This window comes from Mercenaria mercenaria, chromosome 6, assembly GCF_021730395.1.
Source record: "Mercenaria mercenaria strain notata chromosome 6, MADL_Memer_1, whole genome shotgun sequence".
NCBI classification, from domain to species: Eukaryota; Metazoa; Mollusca; class Bivalvia; order Venerida; family Veneridae; genus Mercenaria; species Mercenaria mercenaria.
In genome coordinates this window covers 18,455,437-18,480,954 of record NC_069366.1, presented here as the reverse complement: position 1 = coordinate 18,480,954, position 25,518 = coordinate 18,455,437, and the positions used below count along the sequence as shown (strand labels likewise).

The 25,518-nt window shown below is 36.6% G+C and overlaps 1 protein-coding gene across 3 annotated transcripts; it reads right to left on the bottom strand.

Annotated features, from left to right (window-relative positions):
* Nucleotides 1-23,579, bottom strand: LOC123550643 (RE1-silencing transcription factor-like). Of its 3 annotated transcripts, XM_053545273.1 has the most exons (10): nucleotides 23,453-23,579; nucleotides 18,981-19,093; nucleotides 17,521-17,640; nucleotides 11,866-11,959; nucleotides 7,964-8,737; nucleotides 6,946-7,023; nucleotides 6,517-6,669; nucleotides 4,929-5,001; nucleotides 3,874-4,082; nucleotides 1-1,990 (listed from the first exon to the last, which is right to left on the bottom strand). In XM_053545273.1, the coding sequence occupies exons 1-10, from the start codon at nucleotides 23,469-23,471 to the stop codon at nucleotides 363-365; spliced, it is 3,261 nt and encodes a 1,086-aa protein (XP_053401248.1). In that variant the 5' UTR covers nucleotides 23,472-23,579; the 3' UTR covers nucleotides 1-362. The 3 variants fall into 3 exon arrangements, with proteins under 3 accessions (XP_053401248.1, XP_053401251.1, XP_053401250.1); XM_053545276.1 differs by lacking the exons at nucleotides 18,981-19,093; nucleotides 23,453-23,579 and adding an exon at nucleotides 18,771-18,821; XM_053545275.1 differs by lacking the exons at nucleotides 18,981-19,093; nucleotides 23,453-23,579 and adding an exon at nucleotides 18,616-18,725.
* Nucleotides 23,580-25,518: the final 1,939 nt, after the last annotated feature.

Sequence of the window (25,518 nt, the reverse complement as noted above, 5' to 3'; positions counted from 1 at the left end):
TTCGAGTAAACAATAATTTATTTAGCCTTTCAACATCCATATAAATAACATGTAAATCCAAATTCAACAAAACTGGATCAATGTTCATTCAATTTTTTGTAACTTGTTTAATAAGAGATTTCAATTAAATTCTGTAAATTTGCTTTCTTATAGCAGAGGTTTAACATTTAAATTTAATACGCACTTCAAATTTGATAGCTGTACTTATCTGATCTAATAAATTATAAATAAATATATAATTAATAATAGATAAAATAGTCAATAAGTCTAATAATGCTGTATTTCTGGGGTAAGTAAAATTCTTATTAAAATGTACTTAGAAGAACTTTTCTTTGGTAGATCTAAATGGACCAGTTGCTGTATCAATTAAAACTAGATGCTCCTGGAATTTGTAAAACAAAGCTTTGACTTTCACCCAGACTGCCAGAAGCATCCCTCGATATACCAGACTGTGAAGGAATCTGAAGCACAAAGTTCTGCACATTGTCTGTTCCAGATGAAGGATTTACACCCTGTACCATAACTGAACCCTGATTCTGGATACTGCCATCACTAGGTGTTCGATTCATAACACTGTTGAGAAGTTGTGACACGAGCGGTACAGCCTGCTGCGAATCACTGGGTAGAATAATCTGTATTGGTATAGCACCTTGTTGTTGAGTTAGAGCACCATCTTGGGTCGATATTGCAGCAGGCTGGGTTAGTACTGCACCTTGTGCTTGCGGACCTGAAATCTGGGGTGGTGGAGTAGGAACTGTGGAATCTGCTGCACACTGCACTATCTGATGATGCTGAGAACCAGCAGGTTGTGTTAACAGCTGAGAGTGGAGTTCCACAGTGCTAGGTACCAACCCAGAGTCACTCTGAATAGGTCCATCTGGTTGAGTGATAATCTGATTCATTGACGTTTGGCCAGTCAGTATCAAAACTTGTCCATTTGGTAATCTAATATAGGGTAAGGAGATGTTTTGCATTACTTGAACTGATGGGACATCTTGAGGTGATTGACCAACTACAGCATTCTGTAATCCCACACTGCCTGCACCTTGCAATGTAGGACTTGAATTTAGGGTATTATTCTGCTCTACACTGCCATTAAGAGATAAATCTTGAATAGTTTCACTTGGTTGCTTAGAAGTTGGGGAATTCCCTGCAGAATTCAACCCTGCCATTCCTGCTGCCACTAGAATATCATTTATACCCAAGGTAACAGCTTGATTCGGTATCATTTGACCTTGACCTGCGACTGCTTGACCTTGAGACTGCGTCACATTATCCCTACTTTCTTGCAAGTGAACTGCCTGGTTTTCTGGCATTCTTGATTGCACCGAGTCCATGGTATCAACTTCTCCAGACATATTCTGATCTGCCTGTTCTGAACTAGATGAGACGGCATTTGAATCAGATGTAGAAAGCTGATTATTTGGCATATTTATAACTGGTTGCTGTAATTTAAGAACAGCATATGCAGTTGAGAGACTTGTATCGTCATGCTGTTTGAGATGACACTTCAATGAATCTTCCCTTACAAAAGCAGACGGACATCGGTCACATTTAAAATTCTGCTGACACTTTGGATGAATTTTTCCTTTCGCTGAATTCTTATCATTTTCCGTTTCTACTTCTTTCGCCTTTATCGGTATTTCCACATTACCGAACCTTTTCCATTTCTTTCTAGATAATCTTCTTGTCACTCTGTTTGGATGTTTACGATGCATATGAGCCTGTACATTGCCAAGCTGCACTGATTTATATTCACAATAGGTACACTTGAATGGCTCTTCAGTGCCATGAATGCGCACATGATTGCGTAAAGCACTTTTATTGGAACACTGGTAACTGCATGTTTTACAGGTCAATTCAGGATTGGAATCATGTGTCTTCTTGTGTTCGAATAAAGCCTTTCTGCTTGATGATTTAAAGTCACAAACGGTACATTTATGTTCCATCAGCTGGCTGTGATGCGTCTGATAGTGACTCTTGAGATTACCTGAAATGAATTGTGGGAAATGTAACAAGAGGGCCATGATGGCCCTATATCGCTCACCTGGTTAAATGGTTGCTATGAAGATTTGCATTTAAGCTTGACCCCGGGGTCATGATTTGAACAAACTTGGTAGAAATCCACTAGGCAATGCTACACACCAAATATCTAAGCTCTAGGCCTTCTAGTTTATTTCTAGACATTTTTTGGAAGATTTTCCTATGTACAATCAAGTAACTCCTGGGGCGGGGCCAGTTTGAAGCCAGGGTTCATGATTTGAACAAAGTTTGTAGAAGACTACTAGGCAATGTTACATATCAATTATCTAAGCTCTAGGCCTTCTGGTTTATTTCTTAAAAGTTTTTGAAGATTTTTCTATGTACAATCAAGTAACCCCATGGGGTGGGGTCAATTTAATCCCGGGGGTCATGATTTGAACAAATTTTGTAGAAGTCTACTAGGCAATGCTACATGTCAAATATCTAAGATCTAGGCCTTCTAGTTTATCTTAAGAAAATTTTTGAAGATTTTCCTATGTAAAATCAAGTGACCACTGGGGCGGGGTCAATTTTGACCCCGGGGGTCATGATTTGAACAAATTTTGTAGAGGTCCACTAGGCAATGCTACATGTTAAATATCTAAGCTCTAGGCCTTCTGGTTTATTTTTAGAAATTTTTTTAAGATTTTCCTATGTAAAATCAAGTGACCCCTGGTGCAGGGTCAATTTTGACCCCGGGGATCATGATTTGAACAAATTTTGCAGAGGTCCACTAGGCAATGCTACATGTTAAATATCTAAGCTCTAGACCTTCTGGTTTTTTAAAAAAAAAAAATTGAAGATTTTCCTATAGAAATCTATGTAAAATCAAGTGACCCCTGGGGCGGGGTCAATTTTGACCCCGGGGTCATGATTTGAACAACTTTAGTAGAGGTCCACTAGGTTATGCTACATGTCAAATATCTAAGCTCTAGGGCTTCTGGTTTTTGAGAAGAAGATTTTTTTAGATTTTCCTATGTAAAATCATATGACCCCTCGGGCGGGGTCAATTTTGAACCCGGGGTCATAGTTTGAATAAACTTGGTAGAGGTCCACTAGGGAATGCTTCACACCAAATATCTATGCTCTAGGGCTTCTGGTTTTTGAGAAGAAGATTTTTAAAGTTTTTCCTTTTGGTTGCCATGGCAACCAGAGTTCTATATGGAATTCAATTCTTTGAATAATTTTTGTAGAGCTTCACCCAAGGAACATTCCTGTGAAGTTTGGATGAAATTGGCCTAGCGATTTATGAGGAGATGTCATTTAAAGTAAAAGTTTACGGACGGACAACGGATGCCGGACGGTGAGTGATCACAATAGCTCACCCTGGCCTTTGGCTCAGGTGAACTAAAAATGAATTATAGGTACAGAAATGTTACTTGAAATGAAATATGGGTTTAGGTAATGTACAGAAATGTTATCTGAAAGGAATAATAGGTAAAGTACAGGAATGTTACCTGAAATGAATAGTAAGTACAGAAATATTAGGTTTACAGAAATAAATTATGGGTAAAGTATGGGAAAGTTACTGTAATTTCTGTTTGCTGCAAGTTTATCTTTGTTACATTTTTTAAAAAAATATCTGGCTGTAAGCACAGGACTAAATACTGAAACATTTCAGGCTATTATAGCTATGTTGACTCCCAGCTTTTAAAACAGCTTTCTTGCAATGGGAAATATAGTAAGGAAGTTATGCAATGTTAAAACAAAGCATCCATGTTTTTTTGAAAATTTACCAACTTGCTCATATGATAAATATTGCACTATGGATCAATATAACCATACACTAGTAACTTTCAGATAATACCAGGTTCTCCACTTTGTTAAAATAGCTCAACTGTTCATACTCACTTTTCACAGCACACCTATAGGTGCATGTCTCCACCTCACATTTGAATGGTTTCTCACCGGTATGGACCCGGATGTGACGGTGCAAATCTGAGCTCACTTTAAATACAGCATCACACATTTTACAACAGTAGGGTTTGTCGCCTGTGTGTGTACGCAGGTGTATCTGTAACTGGCTTGACGACCGTGACTTGTACGGACACACCTGGCAACTGTAATATAAATTAACCTTTACCCTGCTATATTTCTAAAATGGACTGGTCCATCATTCAATTTGTGCAGCACCACTTATTATTCAAAGGGCTGTTCTACTGAATAGCGAACAGTGCAGACCATGATCAGCCTGTACGGACGTGCAGGCTGATCTTGGTCTGCACTGATCGCAAAGGCAAAATCACTTGCCAGCAGCAGGCTAAAAGTTAAAACAAAAATTCATAATGCATTGATGTAAAGTTCACAATTGCAGCATAATTTTTTCCTATGATCAAATGTCATTTAGAAAAGTGAAAATTAAGAAGAAAGTATTTACGCAGCTTTCAGTTTGATTCAAATATGAGTATGTATCATATCAAACATACCGACAGTTTTAATTTAAAAACATGCATGTGAATTTAAGGCATACTGTAAATATCTTTTTAGCCATTAGTTTTCAACATAGTAATTTTGTATTTCAAGTTATAAACTAGAGTTATCACTAAAGGTGATTAATACCCCCCAGATGCCGCTTTGATACTGGGGAGGTAAAATAATGTGATCATGACCTTTGACCTTCAAGTGTGATCTCGACTTTGGACCTAGTGACCTAGGTTGTGTACACTGTGTGTCGTCTTGATGAAGTTAACAATGAATATTATTTTTATGAAACCTTTCCTGTGGTTAAGAAGATATGGAACAGACACAAATTTGAGCCATTTAATGTTTGACCTTGAGGGGGTGGGGGTGGGGTATAATGAGTCTCCTGAATGTGTGAAGTTAAGACATTGAACAACAATTATGTCCTTATTTTTACCACAATACTTAACAGATTTACATATTTTACAAAGGAAAGTTCAGGTTACCTGTAAGGTCTTTCATCTAGATGCATTTTCATATGTTTCTTTAAACTGCCATTCTCTACTGCACTGTAATTACCTGTGATACAAGAAATTGATTTATACTTTAATTCAATTACAATACTCAATTCAAGCACACCTACTTTAGCCCTATCTGAGCTTCAATTCCTTGTTCTAACTTGGTCATCAGTTTAATAATCCCAGGTTTTGTTGGTTATTTTGTTTACATGTATTTTGACTGGATTTACTCTTCTCCCAATTTAGAATCACTTAACTCTTAGTTTGTGAGACATATCACACAATTTATTTATACATTATTAATGAGCTGAAAATGGAAATAACAAAGGAACCGAAATGTTTTTTTTTTTCTTCTTAATTTCAAAGAACAATTACTTTACATGGAGTGCAATCCATACAAAATTACATAGAGTGGCATTCAATACAAAATTAAAACATTAGATAGGCCCTTTCAGATCTTTTTTAGCTAAATCTATGAAAGCAAATAGAGGAATTTGCATCTGACACTATAAGCATTGATTTAGTTATCTTACATGATTTAGAGTGAGTAAACATTTGTAGAAGACATTTGAGGATTTAAGGAAATCCAAATTTGAAGGAAAACAGGAAAAAGCTTCATCCAGTGATTACAGTTGGGATTGCTCAGATTCGGATACTGACTCTGCTTCTGATAGTTCTCGTGATGATGACACTGAGTCTAACAACGATCATATTTCTTAAGGACTGTGACTCACTGCAGACCTGGACCGCCTGTGATAAATTACAGACTCCGGTATATATTCCGGATTCAAGCAATTTGAATGATAAGTAACTTTAATGTATATATTTTGTAACCATGTCAATAATAACCCTAACCTTTAGTCAGTATATTATACATATTATACACTAAATGCATGCAGACATGCATTTGCCGTGCACTCCAACTGACAGTCACTTCCGGACATGCATAGAAGACCGCTCCAGGTCTGCAATGAGTAACATTGTTTCTTAAGTGTCACTGTCTAAACATAAGAAACAGAAATATTCTAGTAAACAACAGCTGTCTGTAAAACACATATACCTTCTATGACAGCCTGTCCCTCGAACACTATGGCTCTGATTTTGACCTACTAACCCCCAAAACAATAGAGCCACAGGCAATCATTCTATGAAGCCTGACCATTGTGAGACCATGTATTCTCTAGTTATTGATCGGAAACCAAATGGTCTACATACTGATCAATCAACAGACAGACAATTAGCAAAATAATACACTCCCTCTTCTTCGAAACTGAAGGTGCCCCAAATACATAATATTAAGTGTTTTTTATTAAAGTCAGATAATTTTCTTCAATAACAAACTGTGAGCTTTTGCATGCAATTTGATATTGAAACCACAGTTCTTGATGAGAGGAAAACTGAAATTTTCTCCATTAAGAGACTTTCAGTTTTAAGACCATTTTTGGACAAAAGTGAACCTATACCTTCGTGCTCATAAACTTGAGTTCTAAAACTGGTCTTCAAATTCAGGTTATAACCAAGGACTAAGGTAAAGAATTGGTTTAAAGAACATGAACCAGACAGTGTTTCAACTTACATAAAGTACATTTAAACACCCTGTCATCCATATGGTATCTCATATGCAGCGTGAGCTTGTCTGTACGTGAAAACGCCTTTGAGCATTTTGTACACTTATACGGTTTATCGCCGGTATGGATCCTACTGTGCCGCTCCAAGTCCTTAATATAAGCTGAAAACAAATGAGGAAAGAGTAAATTTTCTTGGACACAACAAATTGAATTCTCAATTCAAAATCGTAAAACCCACTTGGTACAGTGTCAGCTTTTTAAGTAAAAAGTCACAAGTGGCTTGTGGAACATGATACTGGTTCAAACATGCATAACAATAAATCATGTAAATTAGTGAACATTTTGAATATGTGCCAGGTGCACTGTATTCTGTGATTTATACAATTCTGACTAATCATTGTTAAGAATAAGCAGTGATGTATATTTTTCTAAGTTACCTGTTTTGTAGGAGCAGTTGTCAAACTTGCATATATATTTCTTCTCTAGCGGAGCCTTGCTCGTCTTTTTCACTGGTGCTGCAAGAATTGACAAAAGTAAGAATAAATAGTTTTACGAGTATAGTAACATTATCTGACTTTTCTCTGTTAAACAAAAACAACTAACTCTATGTGTTTTTACCATACAAAATCTGTATGTACCTCACACTTATAAAGTCATACCTTGTAATCTCAATCGTTGTTGTTCAGATGCATAGGACTATATCACTTGAGCTGTGCCCTCATGATATAATTCCTCTACATCTGAACTCCAAAAAATGATTTTATTCCATGACAAATCACTGAGATAAATTATTTCTTAAACATACTTGAACTGCTCACTAACTGTAACGCTTTGTCTCCATATATGTAGAGATATAAATTATTTTTGTTCTCATCCGTTTGTCAGTCTATCAATCAGACTGCCTGTCCTTCTGTTTGTCACGTAAATTTGTCAGAACTACAACCCTGAAACTACAGGTTGGATTTCAACCCAATTTGGAAAGAGGGTTCAGTACCTAGGCTAGTTTTTAATATCATGGTGGGATTCAAAACCCATAACCTCTGGCTTAAAAGTGGTATAGGGAGACATGGGCAGACAATTAGCAAAACAATACACTCCCTCTTCTTCGAAATTGAAGGTGTCCAATACACATAATGTTAAAAATGTTTTTCTTTTTTTAACAAAAGTAATCAGTAGTTGTTATCCATACTGAATAAATCAATACTCCATCATTCTAATTAACCTTTAGCCTGCTAAATTTCTAAAATGGACTGGTCCATCATTCAATTTAGGCAAAACCATTTACTATTCGAATCGGTATTCGATGAAAATTTACTGACTGAATAGCGAACAGTGCAGACCATGATCAGCCTGTTTGGATGTGCAGGCTCATCTTAGTCTGCACTGGTCGCAAAGGCATAATCATTTGCTGCCAGCAGGCTAAGGGTTAAAAGAAATATCGGAAAAACTGCTTACGTGGTTTGGGTGCTTCTTCAATGTCATTAATGGTGTACTGGAACTTTGACAGACTCGGAGGAGTTTTGGGTGCACTTCTTTTCTTCACTGTTACCTCTTTTACTGGGGAATCAGTTGATTGCTCTCCAGTATGTACATTTTTAACCAGAATTTTTGGTCTAACTACTTCACTAGAAGAACTATTATGTGAACCAATCAAGTGTTCCCGCAAAACAGACTGGCTCTCTGTCATCTTAGAATGAGACGAATGTGCTTCATTTAGAGAATCAATTGGTGTCTCAGTCTGTTGTAAATTTAGATTATTCAAATTCTGTATAACAACTGGCTGGTCATTCTGTAATAAATTAATCATAGCAGCACTTTCATCTTGCAACAAGTTACTTTTAGAATAATTGACTGGTTGTAAGTTTTCATCAGTGGTACTATAGCAGACTGGCTCTTGAGAATTGTCTGTAGTTGCACAGTCTGTCTCTTCGGTTATTCCTTGGTTGTCTGGTTCCTGAAATTCATCACTTGTTGTGTATGTGACTGGTTCTTCAATATGATCATTTTTCCTGTAGTTGACTGGTTCTTCAGTTTGCAAACTTGTTTTAAAACAGACTGGTTCCTCCATATTGCTTGATATTTGACCACCAGGTTGCTGTTGAGAATGAGAATTAAGTGTGTAGACTGTTTCAGGGATTGAGTAAATCTTGGAATCAGCCTGAATACAAAGACCAGGATCTTCATCCCGTTGGCATGGCAATATGACATACTCATGCTGAGTAACTGGACCTGAAGACAAAATGCAAGATATACTACAAAATATTCAGATGCAGGATTTTGTTAATACATAAAGGATATTACACGAGTGTCTTTTCATATTGAATTTTAATTTTATTAAACAAGTTGAATAAAATACTAAAATGCGAGGCTCTGCATATATCTCATATAGCTCTCAATATCCCCTTCATTAACAAGAGCTGTCGGAGGACAGCAATGCTAGACTATTCAACAGCCTTGTCAATTGAATGAATACAAAAGTCGAAAAAGGGGCATAATTTTGAAAAAATGCAAAGTAGAGTTATGGGACCTGCACAGTGCATGTTAGATCATGACAGTGAACAAGTGCGTGAAGTTTCAATTCATTCCCATTAGTGGATACTGAGATGCCAGCTTACATACAAAACCTTAACCAAAAATTTCTAAGTTGAAAAATGGGAGTAATTTTGTAAAAAAGGAAAATAAAGTTATGGAACCTGTGCAATGTAAGTCAGTTTCTCACAGTGAATAAGTGTGCGAAGTTTCAATACATTCCTACAAGTGGTTACTGAGATACCAGCTTACATACAAAAACTTAACCAAATCGGGACGTGGACGCCGATACCGACGCCGACGCCAACGCATGGGCGAGTCCAATAGCTCACTATTCCATGAATAGTCGAGCTAAAAATGCAATCATATGCTATTTAAACAGATTAAATAACAAGAGGGCCAAGATGGCCCTAGGTCGCTCACCTGAGTAACACACCATAACAGTGTAAACATGTTTTACCAAGTGATTTCATGGAGACAAATATTCTGATCAATTTTCATCAAGATTGGACCAAAAATGTGGCCTCTTGAGTGTACACAAGCATTTTCTTTGATTTGACCTAGTGACCTAATTTTTTACCCCACATGACCCAGATTCGAACTTGTCCAAGATTTCATGAAAACATTCTGACAAAGTTTCGGGAAGATTGGAGCAAAAAAGTGGCCTCTAGAGTGTATATAAGCTTTTCCTTTGATTTGACCTATTGACCTAGTTTCTGACCCCATGTGACCCAGATTTGAAATCATCCAAGACTTTATGAGACCAAGTTTTATGAAGATAGAATCAAAAGAGTGTAAACAAGCTTATTCTTTGATTTCAAATCAAAGCATAAATGAAACCTCTATATGGTTGAAAGGGCCAATATAGAAAATTTTCCCCTTTTAGGGGCAGTAACTCTAGAACCCATGACGGAATCTAGCCGGTTTTCGAAAGGAACCGAGATCTTATTGTGACTTAAGTTGTAAGTTTAGTTAAAATCCAATGTAAAATGTCACTTCTATCATGTTCACAAGGTAAAATTAACAATTTTTGGCTCTTTCAGGGGCTGTAACTCCGGAACCTATGATTGGATCTGCCGGATTCATCATGGAATCCAAGATCTATTGTTGTTAAAGATATTTTGCAAGTTTGTATCAAATCAAACTATAAATGAAGTCTCTATATGGCTGCAAAAGCCAAAATAGCAATTTTTGGCACTTTAAGGGGCCATAACTCTGGAACCCATGAAGGGATCTGGCCAGTTTTCAAAAGGAACCGAGATATTATGCCAATACAAGTTGTGTGCAAGTTTAATTAAAATCAATTGCAAAATGTGGTCTCTATCATGTTCACAAGCCAAAAATAACAAATTTTGGCCCTTTACGGGGCCATAACTCTATAACCCATGATGGGATCTGGCCAGTTTTCTAAAGGAACCAAGATATTATGCCAATACAAGTTGTGTGCAAGTTTAATTAAAATCAATTGCAAAATGTGGTCTCTATCATGTCCACAAGCCAAAAATAGCAAATTTTGGCCCTTTAAGGGGCCATAACTCTAAAACCCATAATGGAATCTGGCCAGTTTTCGAAATAAACCGAGATATAATGCCAATACAAGTTGTGTGCAAGTTTTATTAAAATTGATTGCAAATATGGTCTCTATTGTGTTCACAAGAAATTGTGGACGGACAAAGGGCGATCACAAAAGCTCACCCTGTCACTATGTGACAGGTGAAGGAATAACTGCTGCAACACTGCCTTCCTGTAGGAAATACTGGCCTGTTTTACAGCTGTAAAATATCAGCAAAGAACCAGAGTTTTAAAATTATATGACTGTGTAACTGTTTATGGGGTATAATGAATTCAATCCATTCATCCTTTCTGGAGTGAGTTACTAAATGGACAGCAAAAAGATTAGCTGAGAAGGGGCCATAACTCCAACCAAAACGGGTGGATAATAACCAAAACTGAACCTGGCCTTTACCTGTACTAGGATGAATTCAGTTCATTTATCCTTTCCAAAGTTACTGAATTGACACTGACATTTTGAACACTTCATAACTTTACTAAGGAATGTTGAAATGTAACAAAAATTACACTTGTCCTGTGTTTAATGATTATATTATTATAATACCTGTTTCTTAAAAAGAATTAAATCCATTCATCCATTCAAAAGGTATTGAAAAGGGGCCATAACTCTGCCAAAAAAGCCAAAGGATTGTAATTGAAATCAAATCTACCCTGCATTTTATAATCAGATATAATCTGTCAACCAAAAATGAACTAAATCCATTTATCCTTTCAAGAGCTGCTGTTGAATGGAAGTTAACATTTTACTGAATTTTAGGTCAAAATGCAGCTAGTAAGTAACCAAAAACATCCTCTACCTGTACCTTATGACCACATACCTGTGTTTCATAAATGAACTTAATCTACTCATCCCTTCTAAAGTTATCACAGATGCATGGATAGACGAGCATATGCACTGACATGGTACAATATAATCAATGCCAGCAAAAATGCACTCAGAGGATAGGTGAAAAAATACTCTTTGAAGAAATATCACCACTGAATGCAGCAGGCGAGTTTAAGTTACAGTTCTCCTGACAGAATTGGTATTAGATATTTCATTATTCAAACATTACATTTTGCTCTACTTACAAAAACTTATCTAACTAAATATAACACAGCAAATATATTTACTGGCTGTATGCTGAATCATTTTCATCTCCCCTCCGTATCAAGCAACACCTTACAGCAAAAAATAAAATATTTCAACAGTTCTTGGAAAGTATCATAAGGTATCTTTCAAATGCTTCCACTACTTGACCACTGTCCTATTTTACCTGTGTCTTGACCTTGTTGGTGTGTTACAGGGAAATACCCCAATGTAGTTCCATCTTGAGTTAGATGAAGTGATGCTTTGTCCCCTTCAGATCCCTGTAATAACATAAGAAGAAAAGTCTCTCAATGTCTGAATAAATGTTGAAATCAAGAATGCATGATTCAGATGAAACTGTTCTAGTAGACTGTTATATGCAGGCAGGATAGAATTAAAGGTGGAAGACCTATATAACAGATAGTAAAAAATTATGTCAACATCATAATTAGGACATAAGCCCTCTGAACATGCTTGATCAAGTATTTTAACATACATTCTTGTGGTTTATTGTCTGATTTATCATGGATCGCTGTTAAGATGCTTTGATATTAAACCACTCTGATAAATATCTTCATGGTTCAATTGCTGCACATCTGGACTCTAAACTGTGGTAAATCAAACGATAGACAACAGGTAGGCACTATCAGATTATTTAAGGTTTAGCAGTATATCAAAAAACCATAGAAACTAGAAGATGCTTTTGTAGAAAAGCGCATGTCTCCCCCAATGCATAGTCATATAGGAAGGAAGTCAATAGGGGACAGGAGCAAAAGTCTAAGCAACACTGGTGGCTGGATGCAATAGGAATCATCTATTTGGCATGTCCAATCATTCCACAAAGTTTCCACATTCTGGGCTAAGTGGTTCTCAAGTTATAAATTGGAAACTGTTTTCCATGTTCAAGCCCCTGTGACCTTGACCTATGATCGGGTGACCCCAAAATCAATAGCGGTCATCTACTACGCATATCTAATCAACCTATGAAGTTTCAACATTCTGGATCAAGTGGTTCTCAAGTTATTGATCGGAAATGGTTTTCCATGTTCAGGCCCCTGTGACCTTGACCTTTAATGGAGTGATCCCAAAATCAATAGGGGTCATCTACTCTGCATGATCAATCATCCTATGAAGTTTCAACATTCTGGGTCAAGTCGTTTTCAAGTTATTGATTGGAAATGGTTTTCCATGTTCAGGCCCCTGTGACCTTGACCTTCAACAGAGTGACCCCAAAATCAATAGGGGTCATCTACTCTGCATGACCAATCATCCTATGAAGTTTCAACATTCTGGGTCAAGTCGTTCTCAAGTTATTGATCGGAAATGGTTTTCCATGTTCAGGCCCCTGTGACCTTGACCTTCAATGGAGTGACCCCAAAATCAATAGGGGTCATCTACTCTGTATGTACAATCATCCTATGAAGTTTCAACATTCTGGGTCAAGTGGTTCTCTAGTTATTGACTGGAAATGGTTTTCCATGTTCAGGCCCCTGTGACCTTGACCTTCAACGGAGTGACCCAAAATCAATAGGGGTCATCTACTCTGCATGATCAATCATCCTATGAAGTTTCAACATTCTGGGTCAAGTGGTTCTCTAGTTATTGATTGGAAATGGTTTTCCATGTTCAGGGCCCTGTGACCTTGATCTTCAACGGAGTGACCCCAAAATCAATAGGGGTCATCTACTATGCATGACCAATCATCCTATGAAGTTTCAACATTCTGGGTCAAGTGATTCTCAAGTTATTGATCGGAAATGGTTTTCCATGTTCAGGCCCCTGTGACCTTGACCTTTGACGGAGTGACCCCAAAGACAATAGGGGTCGTCTCCTCCATAAGCCCTGCCACTCTATGAAGTTTAAAGGTTCTAGGTCAAATGATTCTCCAGTTATTGCTCGGAAATGAAGTGTGACATACGGACGGACAGAGCAAAAACACTATGTCTCCCCCAGAGGAGGGGGAGACACATAATTTTTAGTAAACAAACAACATCTTTACAAACAACCTATGTGTCCAATACATTTTTACCATTCTGTCCCATAGAATTGGATACTTAAAATATTCTAAAAGAGTTGTCCCCCTTTAAAAAAGAATGTAATTTGTAAAGAAATAAAAGTATATCAGTTGGTGTTTAACCTAGTTATGTAAAGTTTAAGCACTGGGACATTGTTGCAAATACATCAAAACATACAAATGTAACAGCTTTTTTAAAATGGTGAGTTTTTAAAGGCACTGAACTGTCCGGAAGTGTGGCTTGGCTCCTTCATGCAGTCCCTTTCAATACATATATGAGTAAATTGACAATGTTTTTGTAGAAAATATAAATGTTTTATATTCTGTCTAATTTTCATGTAAAACAATTCTTTCTTTCTATGATTTGGTGATGTTCAAACTTTTTTCTCCGAAACATGGACCTAACTCTTAATAAATATAATGAAATAAAAAATAGGGGACAAAACTAAAGAACAAGAGGGCCATGAAGGCCCTGTATCGCTCACCTGACCTAAAGATCATCAAGATAAACATTCTGACCAAGTTTCATGAAGATACAGTCACAAGAGATCACAGAGTGATCTTGGCGCCCACCAATGTGCCATTTTTGAGTGTTCCAAATTTCAAGACTTATTGACTAGCTCAAGGTCAAATTTCATTTCCGTACATAATACTGTGCATGTGGTCAAAATTCGAAAGCTGTAGCTTGAGAAATGTGAAAGTAGGTCACTAGATCAATTTCAAGGACAAAGTTCTTTGTACACAAAACTATGCATGTGCATCAAGTTTGAAGGCTGTAGTTTGAGAAAGCTGAAAGTAGGTCACTAGGTCAATCTTAAGGTCAAAGTTTATTTCGGTACACAAAACTATGCAAGTGGTCCAAATTTGAAGGCTGTAGCTTGAGAAATGTGAAAGTAGGTCACTAGGTCAAAATCAAGGTCAAATTTCACTTCAGAATACAAATCTATGCATGTGGTCCAAATTTGAAGCCTGTACCTTCAAAAATGTGAAAGTAGGTCACTAGGTCAATGTAAAGGTCAATGTTTGTTTCGGTACATAAAACCATGCATGTGGTCCAAATTTGAAGGCTGTAGCTTGAGAAATAAGAAAATAGATCACTGGGTCAAAATCAAGGTCAAATTTCATTTCGGAACACGAAACTATGCATGTGGTCCAAATTTGAAGCCTGTACCTTCAAAAATGTGAAAGTAGGTCACTAGGTCAATGTCAAGGTCAAAGTTTTTTTCAGTGCATAAAACTATGCATGTGGTCCAAATTTGAAGGTTGTAGCTACAGAAATGTGAAAGTAGGTCACTAGGTCAACGTCAAGGTCAAAGTTTGTTTCGGTACACAATCCTATGCATGTGGTCTTTTTTTTGAAGCCTGTAGCTACAGAAATGTGAAAGTTAGTCACTAGGTCAATCTTAAGGTCAAAGTTCATTTCGGTACACAAAACTATGCAAGGGGTCCAAATTTGAAGGCTGTAGCTTGAGAAATGTGAAAGTAGGTCACTAAGTCAAAATCAAGGTCAAATTTTATTTCGGAATACAGAACTATGCACGTGGTCCAAATTTAAAGCCTGTACCTTCAAAAATGTGAAAGTAGGTCACTAGGTCAATGTAAAGGTCAATGTTTGTTTCGGTACATAAAACCATGCATGTGGTCCAAATTTGAAGGCTGTAGCTTGAGAAATAAGAAAATAGATCACTGGGTCAAAATCAAGGTCAAATTTCATTTCGGAACACGAAACTATGCATGTGGTCCAAATTTGAAGCCTGTACCTTCAAAAATGTGAAAGTAGGTCACTAGGTCAATGTCAAGGTCAAAGTTTTTTTCAGTGCATAAAACTATGCATGTGGTCCAAATTTGAAGGTTGTAGCTACAGAAATGTGAAAGTAGGTCACTAGGTCAAAATCAAGGTCAACTCATGTCAAGGTTCATCTTGCCACTCAAAACCATACATGTGGTCCAAATTTAAATGTTGTAGGTTATTGACAAGAAGTTTTTAAAAGCTTTTCCCTATATAAGTCTATATGAACCATGTGACCCCCAGGGCGGGGCCATATTTGACCCTAGGGGGATAATTTTAACAAACTTGGTAGAGAACAACTAGATGATGCTACATTACAAATATCAAAGCCCTAGGCTTTGTGGTTTGGACAAGAAGATTTTCAAAGTTTTTCCCTATATAAGTCTATGTAAACCATGTGACCCCCGGGGCGGGGCCATATTTGACCCTAGGGGGATAATTTGAACAATCTTAGTAGAAGACCACAAGATGATGTCACATACAAAATATCAAAGCACTAGGCCCTGTGGTTTTGGACAAGAGGTTTTTCAAAGTTTTTCCATATATAAGTCTATATAAACCATGTGACCCCCGGGGCGGGGCCATATTAGACCCCAGGGAAATAATTTGAATCATCTTGGTAGAGGACCACTAGATGATGCTTCATACCAAATATCAAAGCCCTAGGCTCTGTGGTTTTGGACAAGAAGATTTTCAAAGTTTTTCCCTATATAGATCTATGTAAATTATAGAAATAAACAAAGGGCCATAACTTACTAAACAATTGTTGAACCAGTCTGATTTTCAGGGGGACACAACTAGGGTACCAATACATCATTCTGACAAAGTTTGGTCAAAATCCCCCTAGTAGTTTCTGAGGAGATGCGATAACGAGAAATTGTTAACAGACGGAAGGACGGACGATGGACCACGGACGCAGAGTGATTTGAATAGCCCACCATCTGATGATGGTGGGCTTATAAATGTGGCCTCAAGAGTGTTAACAAGCTTTTCCTTTGAATGACCTAGTGACCTAGTTTTTGACCCCACCTGACCCAGATTTGAACTTGACTTATGGATAATCAAGCTTAATGTTCTGACCAAGTTTCATTAAGATACAGTGTAAACTAGCTTTTCCTTTGATTTGACCCTGTGACCTAGTTTTTGACCCCACATGACCAAGATTCGAACTTGACCTAAAGATCATCAAGATTAACATTCTGACTAAGTTTCATGAAGGTACAGTCATAAATGTGGCCTCTAGTGTGTCAACAAGCTTTTCCTTTGAAATGACCTAGTGATCTAGTTTTTAACCCCATCTGACCCAGATTTGAACTTGACCTATAGATAATCAAGTTTAACATTCTGACCAAGTTTCATGAAGATACAGTCATAAATGTGGCCTCTGCAGTGTTAACAAGTTTTTCCTTTGATTTGACCTGGTGACCTAGTTTTTGACCCGGGATGACCCAATATCAAACTCGTCCAAGACTTTATTGACGGTAAAATTCTGACCAAGTTTTATTAAGATTGGGCTCAAATTGTGACCTCTAGAGTGTTAACAAGCCTTTCCTTTGATTTGACCTGGTGACCTAGTTTTTGATCCCAGATGACCCAATATGGAACTCATCCAAGATTTTATTGACGGTAACATTCTGACCAAGTTTCATTAAGATTGGGCCAAATATGTGACCTCTAGAGTGTTAATAAGCTTTTCCTTTGATTTGACCTGGTGACCTAGTTTTTGACCCCAGATGACCCATTATCGAACTCGTCCAAGATTTTATAGAGGGTAACATTCTGACCAAGTTTCATTAAGATTGGGCCAAAATTGTGACCTCTAGAGTGTTAACAGTCAAATTGTTGACGCCGCCGACACCGCCACCGCCGCCGACGGGTGACGACAGACACAGGGTTATCACAAAAGCTCACAACACATAAAGTTACAGGACAAACACGATTTTGTGCTTGGACAGATGCACTAACACATGGACTGGGGTAACACTATATGCCCCTCTCCCTCATTTTTAATAGTGGGGCATAAAAGCAAATATTAATACCTCTACAACAGGACTATCTATGACAGGAAATATTGACTGAGCGAACTGCTCATTCTGAAAGGTAGCTGGTGCTGCCAGTACTGGCTGGGATTTCAACTTCCTCACATCAACTCCTGTCTCCTAAAACACAATGAGAAACAGATAAGAAACTCCCCATGTCTTTCTTCCTACAAGATTTTTAAACCATGGAATAATGATCCTTTAGGCATAAAAAAAGTTGTTTGTTTCCGGTATCCTGACCTACCCTAAATTTTTAGCCCGACCCTAAATGTTTTTATGGCCTTGGAGAATATTTTTTTCAACTTTTTAACAAAAAGATGCAAAACTGCACTTTTTATGCTTTAAACATAGCCAGTGATGTTAGAAATCAACTTACTGATGCTCTAAAGGCATAACCCCCTTATTTTTAATCATTTTTTGACAAAAAAATAATTTCCGAAAAGTCCCCCTTAATAAAAAAAATTTCCAAAAAAAAAAAATTCCAACCTACCTACACTAATTTTTTTCAGCATGTTACCGGAAACAAAGAATTTTTTTTTTAGGCCTTATATAAGATTCTTGCATTTTGATTTTTGACTGGCATTTTTACTGCCAGACACTTTCAAAAACCTTTACATGAAGTTACTGTATTCTATAAATACAACTGTTATAAATACAATTGTTGGAAGTTAAAAACTGCCCATGTTTAAAACAAACATTAATTTTGTATTAATATGTGAAAGAACAGAATTGTTCAACAGATGGCCGCTATCACAGCAAAAATGTTACTCCATTCTGTACCACTACTACTCTGCAAGTAACCAAAAGTTTTCCCACATGGATTATCAGTGTAAGATCAATGATGATCAATGATATTGGTCACTCTGTCCTCTGTCGTATAGCTTTATATAACAATCACCTTGAAAGGGGATCAAATGCACAGTCACTCCATCCTCTAAAAATCTCTCCATCCTTTTTAGTCATTTGCTCTTCCTATTGATCTACCAGATTCTTTAAGTAATATCAAAAGCAGATACATGAATGAGTCCTTAACACACACATATCATATTAAGTATGAAATTTCAATGACAGATGTAAAACACAATATAAACAAACCTGCAACTGTGCCAGCCTAACAGGAAAACGATGATAAGAACAAACCTGCTGCCGTGCCAGCCTGACAGGACACATGACGTTTAACATGATATGAACATACCTGCTGCCGTGCCAGCCTGACAGGACACATGACGTTTAACATGATATGAACATACCTGCTGTCTTGCCAGCCTGACAGGACACTTCGACATTTAACATGATATGTATAAACCTGCTGCTGAGCCAGCCTGAGTAACATTTAATACGATATGAACAAACCTGCTGCCATGCCAGCCTGACAGGACACATGACGTTTAACATATGAACAAACCTGCTGCCGTGCCAGCTTGACAGGACACTTGACATTTAACATGATATGAACAAACCTGCTGTCTTGCCAGCCTGACAGGACACTTGTGTTTCTTGTGCTGTATAAATAACTCCACATCACTGAACTGTGCACGGCACAGACCACATATGTGAATGTCCTCATCTTCGTCTTTAAAAAACAAAATGAACCATGTCAGGACTTCTAAAAGTGTTTACAAATTAGCAACACAATTTCAGTTTCAGTAAAAATGATAACCTAGTCCTGCATGCTCAATAAATACAATCATAAACAGAATGATTAACATCTGGGAATGGTTGGCCAGAATTTCCCAAGGGCGGGAACTCCCTATAACATTGTATTTACCGCATCAGATATTTTCTAAAGTTTTAATTTACAAGTTAATTTATCTTTATTTTTTTACATTATCCCACTTGTCCCCAGTAATCAAATTATTTTAAAGATTTAAATATATTTAGTTAACAGAAGTGTTTTCAATATCACTATATCAAAAACAAAGTGTTTAAATAAAGTAAAAAGAGCGTGGACAAAATGAAAAAATATATATGCAAGGTGGATGAAATGACCAAAACAGGGACAAGTTGACCAAATATTTTTTAAGAGTGGGGCAAAATGACCAAATTTGGGGGAAGAAATGACCAAAACAGGACAAGTTGACTGGGGGATGAGTAAATTGTCTCGATACCCTTCACACTCATAATATTCCAGTAATTTTTCCTGGGTCAAATACTTTTTGAGATACATATGATGCAATCTTAAGCCTTTTTATGCATATTTTTGACTAAGTAAAGGGCCATAACTCTGATATGACTGTGTGAGATCCAAATTAAAACCCCTGGTGCACAACTTCCTACATGTGCTGAATAACATTAAAAAAACAATCCTTTGAGGTTTGATGACTCTGGGTCAAAATCTTTTTTAGATATGAACGACACAAATTGTTAATTTGCTTCTGGTTATATTACCCTATATAAATTGCCTGGGTTTACGACCATTCGTCGAAAGATAAATGATAGAATATGACGATTAATCAAATGGACAAACAAAAGAATGGAAGAGTTGTCGAATACAACAAATGAACAAAACATATTTTTACATACGACACTTGGCCAAACTAGAGCTATCACTAAAGGTGATGAATGTACCCCCCGCATGCACTGACACAGTACATTGCAATTTGACGCACACAAGATTGCAGAATTATGTGGACTGTATGTATACAGTATAGTAACAAAAAACAAAGTCCCATAACTATGCAGAATATTTATTTAAAAGAACGTAACATGCACCATGCACAACTAGGGTTGGTACTGATCACTTGTGTGAAGTTTCACTAAATTGTGTGCACGGGTTCGAAAGATTAGGCGCGCACAACATTGCATATGCAGACTGTATGTACATAGTATGTTAACAAGAAATAAAGTCCCATAACTCTGCAATTTTTGTTGTTGAAAGAACCTAACATGCCCCATGCACAACTACTGTGGTTATTGATCACTTGTGTGAAGTTTCATTAAACTGTGTCAAGGGGATGAGGAGAGATGGTGCGCACAAGATTGTGTTTATGTATATAGTATAGTAACAAACAAAAGGGTCAATATGGCCCTAGGTCGCTCACCTGAGAAACACACCAACAGTGTAAACATGTTTGACCTAGTGATTTCATGCAAAAAAATATTCTGACCAATTATCATTAAAATTGGAGCAAAAAATCTTGAGTATAAATACGTATTTTCTTTGATTTGACCTAGTGACCTAGTTTTTGACCCCAGACAACCCATATTCGAACTTGACCTAGATTTCATCAAGGCTATCATTCTGACCAAATTTCATGAAGATCAATTGAAAAATACAGCCTCTATCACATACACAAGGTTTTTCTTTGATTTGACCTAGTGACCTACTTTTTGACCCCAGACTACCCATATTTGAACTTGACCTAGATTTCATCAAGGCAACCATTCTGACCAAATATTATGAAATCCAGTGTAAAATGCAGCCCCTACTGCATACACAAGGTTTTTCCTTGATTTGACCTAGCGACCTAGTTTTTAAACCCAGCTGACCCATATTCGAACCTGACCTAGATTTCATCAAGGCTATCATTCTGACAAAATTTCATGAAGATCAGTTGAAAAATACAGCCTCTATCACAAGGTTTTTCTTTGATTTGACCTAGTGACCTATTTTTTGATCCCAGATGACCCATAATCAAACTCGACTTAGATTTTATCAAGGCAATCATTCTGACCAAATTTCATGAAGATCAATTGAAAAATATAACCTCTATCGCATATACAAAGTTTTTCTTTGATTTGACCTAGTGACCTAGTTTTTGACCTCAGATGACCCATATTCAAACTTGACCTAGATTTCATCAAGGCAATCATTCTGACTTAATTTCAGGAAGATCAATTGAAAAATATAGCCTCTATCGCATACACAAGGTTTTTCTTTGATTTGACCTAGTGACCTAGTTTTTGACCCCAGATGACCCCTTTTCAAACTCGGCCTAGATTTTTTTAAGGTTATCATTTTGACTTAATTTCAGGAAGATCAATTGAAAAATACAGCCTCTATCGCATATAAAAAGCTTTTCCTTTGATCTGACCTAGTGACCTACTTTTTGACCCCAGATGACCCATATCTGAACTTCACCTAGATTTCATCAATGCAATTATTCTGACCAAAATTCATGAATATTAATTGAAAAATACAGCCTCTATTGCATACACAAGGTTTTTCTTTGATTTGACCTAGTGATCTAGTTTTTGACCTCAGATGACCTCTTTTCGAACTAGGCCTAGATTTCATCGAGGTAATCATTCTGACCAAAATTCATGAAGATTAATTGAAAAAAACAGCCTCTATCGCATACACAAGGTTTTTCTTTGATTTGACCTAGTGACCAAGTTTTTAACCCCAGATGACCCATTTTCGAACTCGGCCTAGATTTCATCAAGGTAAACATTCTGACCAAATTTCATGAAGATCAGTTGAAAAATACAGCCTCTATCGCATACACAAGCTAAATGTTGACAGACGACAGACAGACGACGTACATCGAGTGATCTGAAAACAATGCTCAGGTGAGCTAAAAACAAAGTCCCGTAACTCTGGAATTTTTTTTTCTGAAAGAACCAAAGAACTATAAAATACACAGATCGGCTACTTGAAAGGCATATAGAGCCAATCTAGCCAACATCCCGTGACAACTGAATGAGATCTCGTTGTAAGCGTCTGTTGATCATGACTGATCAAGTCTGCAAACGCTTTGAAATAAGGTTAATATCGGATCACTTGTTTATCATGATAATGTGTGCATTTTAAATGTTATTAGTATTTTCTACACGGGGAAGGAATGAATTTATGATTGAAAGTCTGAGAAATCAACAGTTTTCGTTTGAAAAAGGACTAAAATTGGTTTATTACATGCCGGGCGTACCACCAGTTTTATACTTCAGTAAGCGTCTGTTGATTTGATCATGATTGATCAAGTCGGCAAACGCTTTAAAATAAGATAACACGCTAACTAGAGATGACGCGGGATTATCCCAAGTTGCCATTCTGTGTATTTAATAGTTCTTTGAAAGAACCTAACATGCCCCATGCACAACTATTGTTGTTACTGATCACTTGTGTGAAGTTTCATTAAACTGTGTCAAGGGGATGAGGAGAGATGGTGCGCACAAGATTGTGTATATGTATATAGTATAGTTACAAAAAACAAAGTCCCGTAACTCTGCAATATTTTTTTCTGAAAGAACCTAACATGCCCCATGCACAACTACTGTTGTTACTGATCACTTGTGTGAAGTTTCATTAAATTGTGTCAAGGGGATGAGGAGAGATGGTGCACACAAGATTGTGTCTACGGACAGACAACCTGAAACCAGTATACCCCACCTTACAACTTTGTTGTCGGGGGAGGGTAAAATAATTGTTTGTGATATTTTCTACATTTTGTCGCATTCGATTTCATTTGCTGGGCCGTGATCTTTGGTCTATTTGATTACCTAGAAATTAGAATACATACATGAATTTCGCGATTTGACCAATTAACTAGGTGAGCGAAATGCTGCTACCTTGGAAGTTTCTTCCACCTATTCCGCAATCTTTAGATAACTCATTCTTTGCCTTTGATGTTTTGGACCGGTAATTTCGACCAATGGGGTCGGACTATTTATTATGCCATATTAAGGTGACCCACACACGTACTGTCAGACCTCTTTGATTTCGAGAAGTTTTCAACGAAATTCGACACTAATACCATTTCTATCAAATGTCCATTCTATCACTTGTAATATTCAATCACATGTCCATTCTACCAATTGTCTTATTCTATCATCTGTCTTTCGACGTAATGTCATGCACTTCTGCTAATTTGGCCTGGGTTACAAGATTCTTGTTCATAAATACCAGGGCCGCAGACTTGCAAGAGTAACAGCGGGTGGCATGCATACGAAAAATAATAACCCAGCTTATATTACTTTCATTTCAAAAACTTACACGCGTTTAATCCGTTCATGGCAAGCTTACTTTCAACAGGCACAAGTACCTACAATATGTTTTTTTCTTAATAAACTAAATGCAAAACGTAAACATGGCGGATACTCTCCGGGGCCAGATCTCCAAATAAAATCCGTCATGTTCGGAAAATACCGGACATAGACGAAGTACCATACCCGTCTTATTTAAGTTATTTTTGGTTGCGGGTTTATCCCGCTACCAAAGTTAAAGTGTATTTCTGACAATCATAGCATCTTTATTTTATTTCGAATCACATCCAAAGGATGTTCATGTGCTACACAAAATAGTCCCATTCATGAACAATGCGGATGAATTATCAATGAACACGCAGTTCTTATTCAACCTGTATCCACTCACACTGACCATTTAGATTATATAAGATCTATCAATGATAAGGTATTCCAGCCCATGGTTACAACACAAGCTGGGTCAGACAGAGTTCATCTAAGACATGATGCACATTAAATTTGTATTTGTTTCTCATTCATGTATATTCATAAACTGGCATTTAAACAGAAAATAAATCTACCAAAAACCCGCAACCATCAGACATTTCAAGGCTTTGATTTCTTTATAGTTGTATTGAAATCTAACTCTGCAGACTGTAAGTAGTGACTAGACATTTGGCTTGGAAAGCCCATGAAAGTCAACAAAGACTAAATTCCAACAGGGACAAAAGTATTCTGATAATTTTTTTAAAACTTGATGATTTTGCTTGAAATATAAATAATAAATAATTCGTAAAAACTTAGGTAATGGATGACCTGTGGTTTCTTTTGTAAATTTCAGTCAATCTTCCGTATCCTTCCTCAATGCGGAAATATTGATTTGATCCATTTTCTTCAGATTCTAGTGAATTTTTCTGAATATCAGTATTTTCGGAATAATTTAAATTTTAGGAATACACATTAAAAGGGGTCAAATTTCATTTCACGAAATCAAATCAAATAAGCGAAATCAAATCATAAAATTTGAAGTATAGAATATTTTTTAAAACCCTTTTAAGTTTTTATAATTCTGCGTGTGTATGCCAATTTTCAAGAAAAAATATTTATATTTAGTATGGTTTTGAATCGAAAAACGTATATGGGCGTTTCTCCCGATTCTATGCGCGGAAAAATCATAAGATTTAAAGTAATGAACATTTTTCAAAATCCTTCTGGGCTATTATTTAGAATATAATTCTACGTTTGTATGCACATTTTCAAGAAAAAATATTCATATTTAGTATGGTTTTGAAAAGAAAAACTTATACGGGTGTTGATTTCGTCCGATTCTGTGCGGAAGTGACAAGCAAAATCAAATCGTAAAATCTGGAAACTATTTTTAAATCGTAAAATTAAAAGATGGAACTATTTTTAAAATCCTTTTGAGCCATCATTATGAATATAATTCTACGTTTATATGTCAATTTTCAAGTCAAAATATTAATATTTATTATGGTATTGAATAGAAAAACGTACACGGGTTTTGATTTTGTTTGATTCTATACGTGTAAATACACTTGTAAGTGACAAGTGAAATCAAAGTTCATAACATTAATTAAATTCCTTTTGGGGTATTATTAAGAATGTAATTCCACGTGTGTATGCCGATTCTCAGGAAATAATATTAGTATTTAATATTTTAAAAAGAAAAACTTAGGCCATGTCCGTAATGATTTCGCTATATTCTGTATTTATGCGTAAAAAAACAACTAAAATGATAAGCAAAATCATCAAATAAAACTATATTACTGCAATATAATTGAAAAGTCGTTTGATGAATTATTCCGATATTAATTCTAAGTTTATCAACAATTTTCCTAAAAATCCGGTAATACATAATGTCTATTAAGAAAAATGTGAAAAGAGTACATGCAATACGTACACGGGTGGCAATACACAACGCAATACACAAATTGTATGACATGAATTTTTATTACGATCAAAGGCATTAATAGAAAATAATAATAATGCACAAATAAAGTGACACACATGTTATATTTTTCCACAACGAGTCATTAATTCATTTACGCATGACAATACACCTTGCTACTGTGGATT

Coding starts and splice junctions, on each gene's coding strand:
- LOC123550643 (XM_053545273.1), bottom strand. Junction 5,002..6,516: donor GGTGTTTAAATGTACTTTAT/GTAAGTTGAAAC, acceptor CTTGTATCACAG/GTAATTACAGTGCAGTAGAG. Junction 1,991..3,873: donor CTATAGGTGTGCTGTGAAAA/GTGAGTATGAAC, acceptor AATTCATTTCAG/GTAATCTCAAGAGTCACTAT.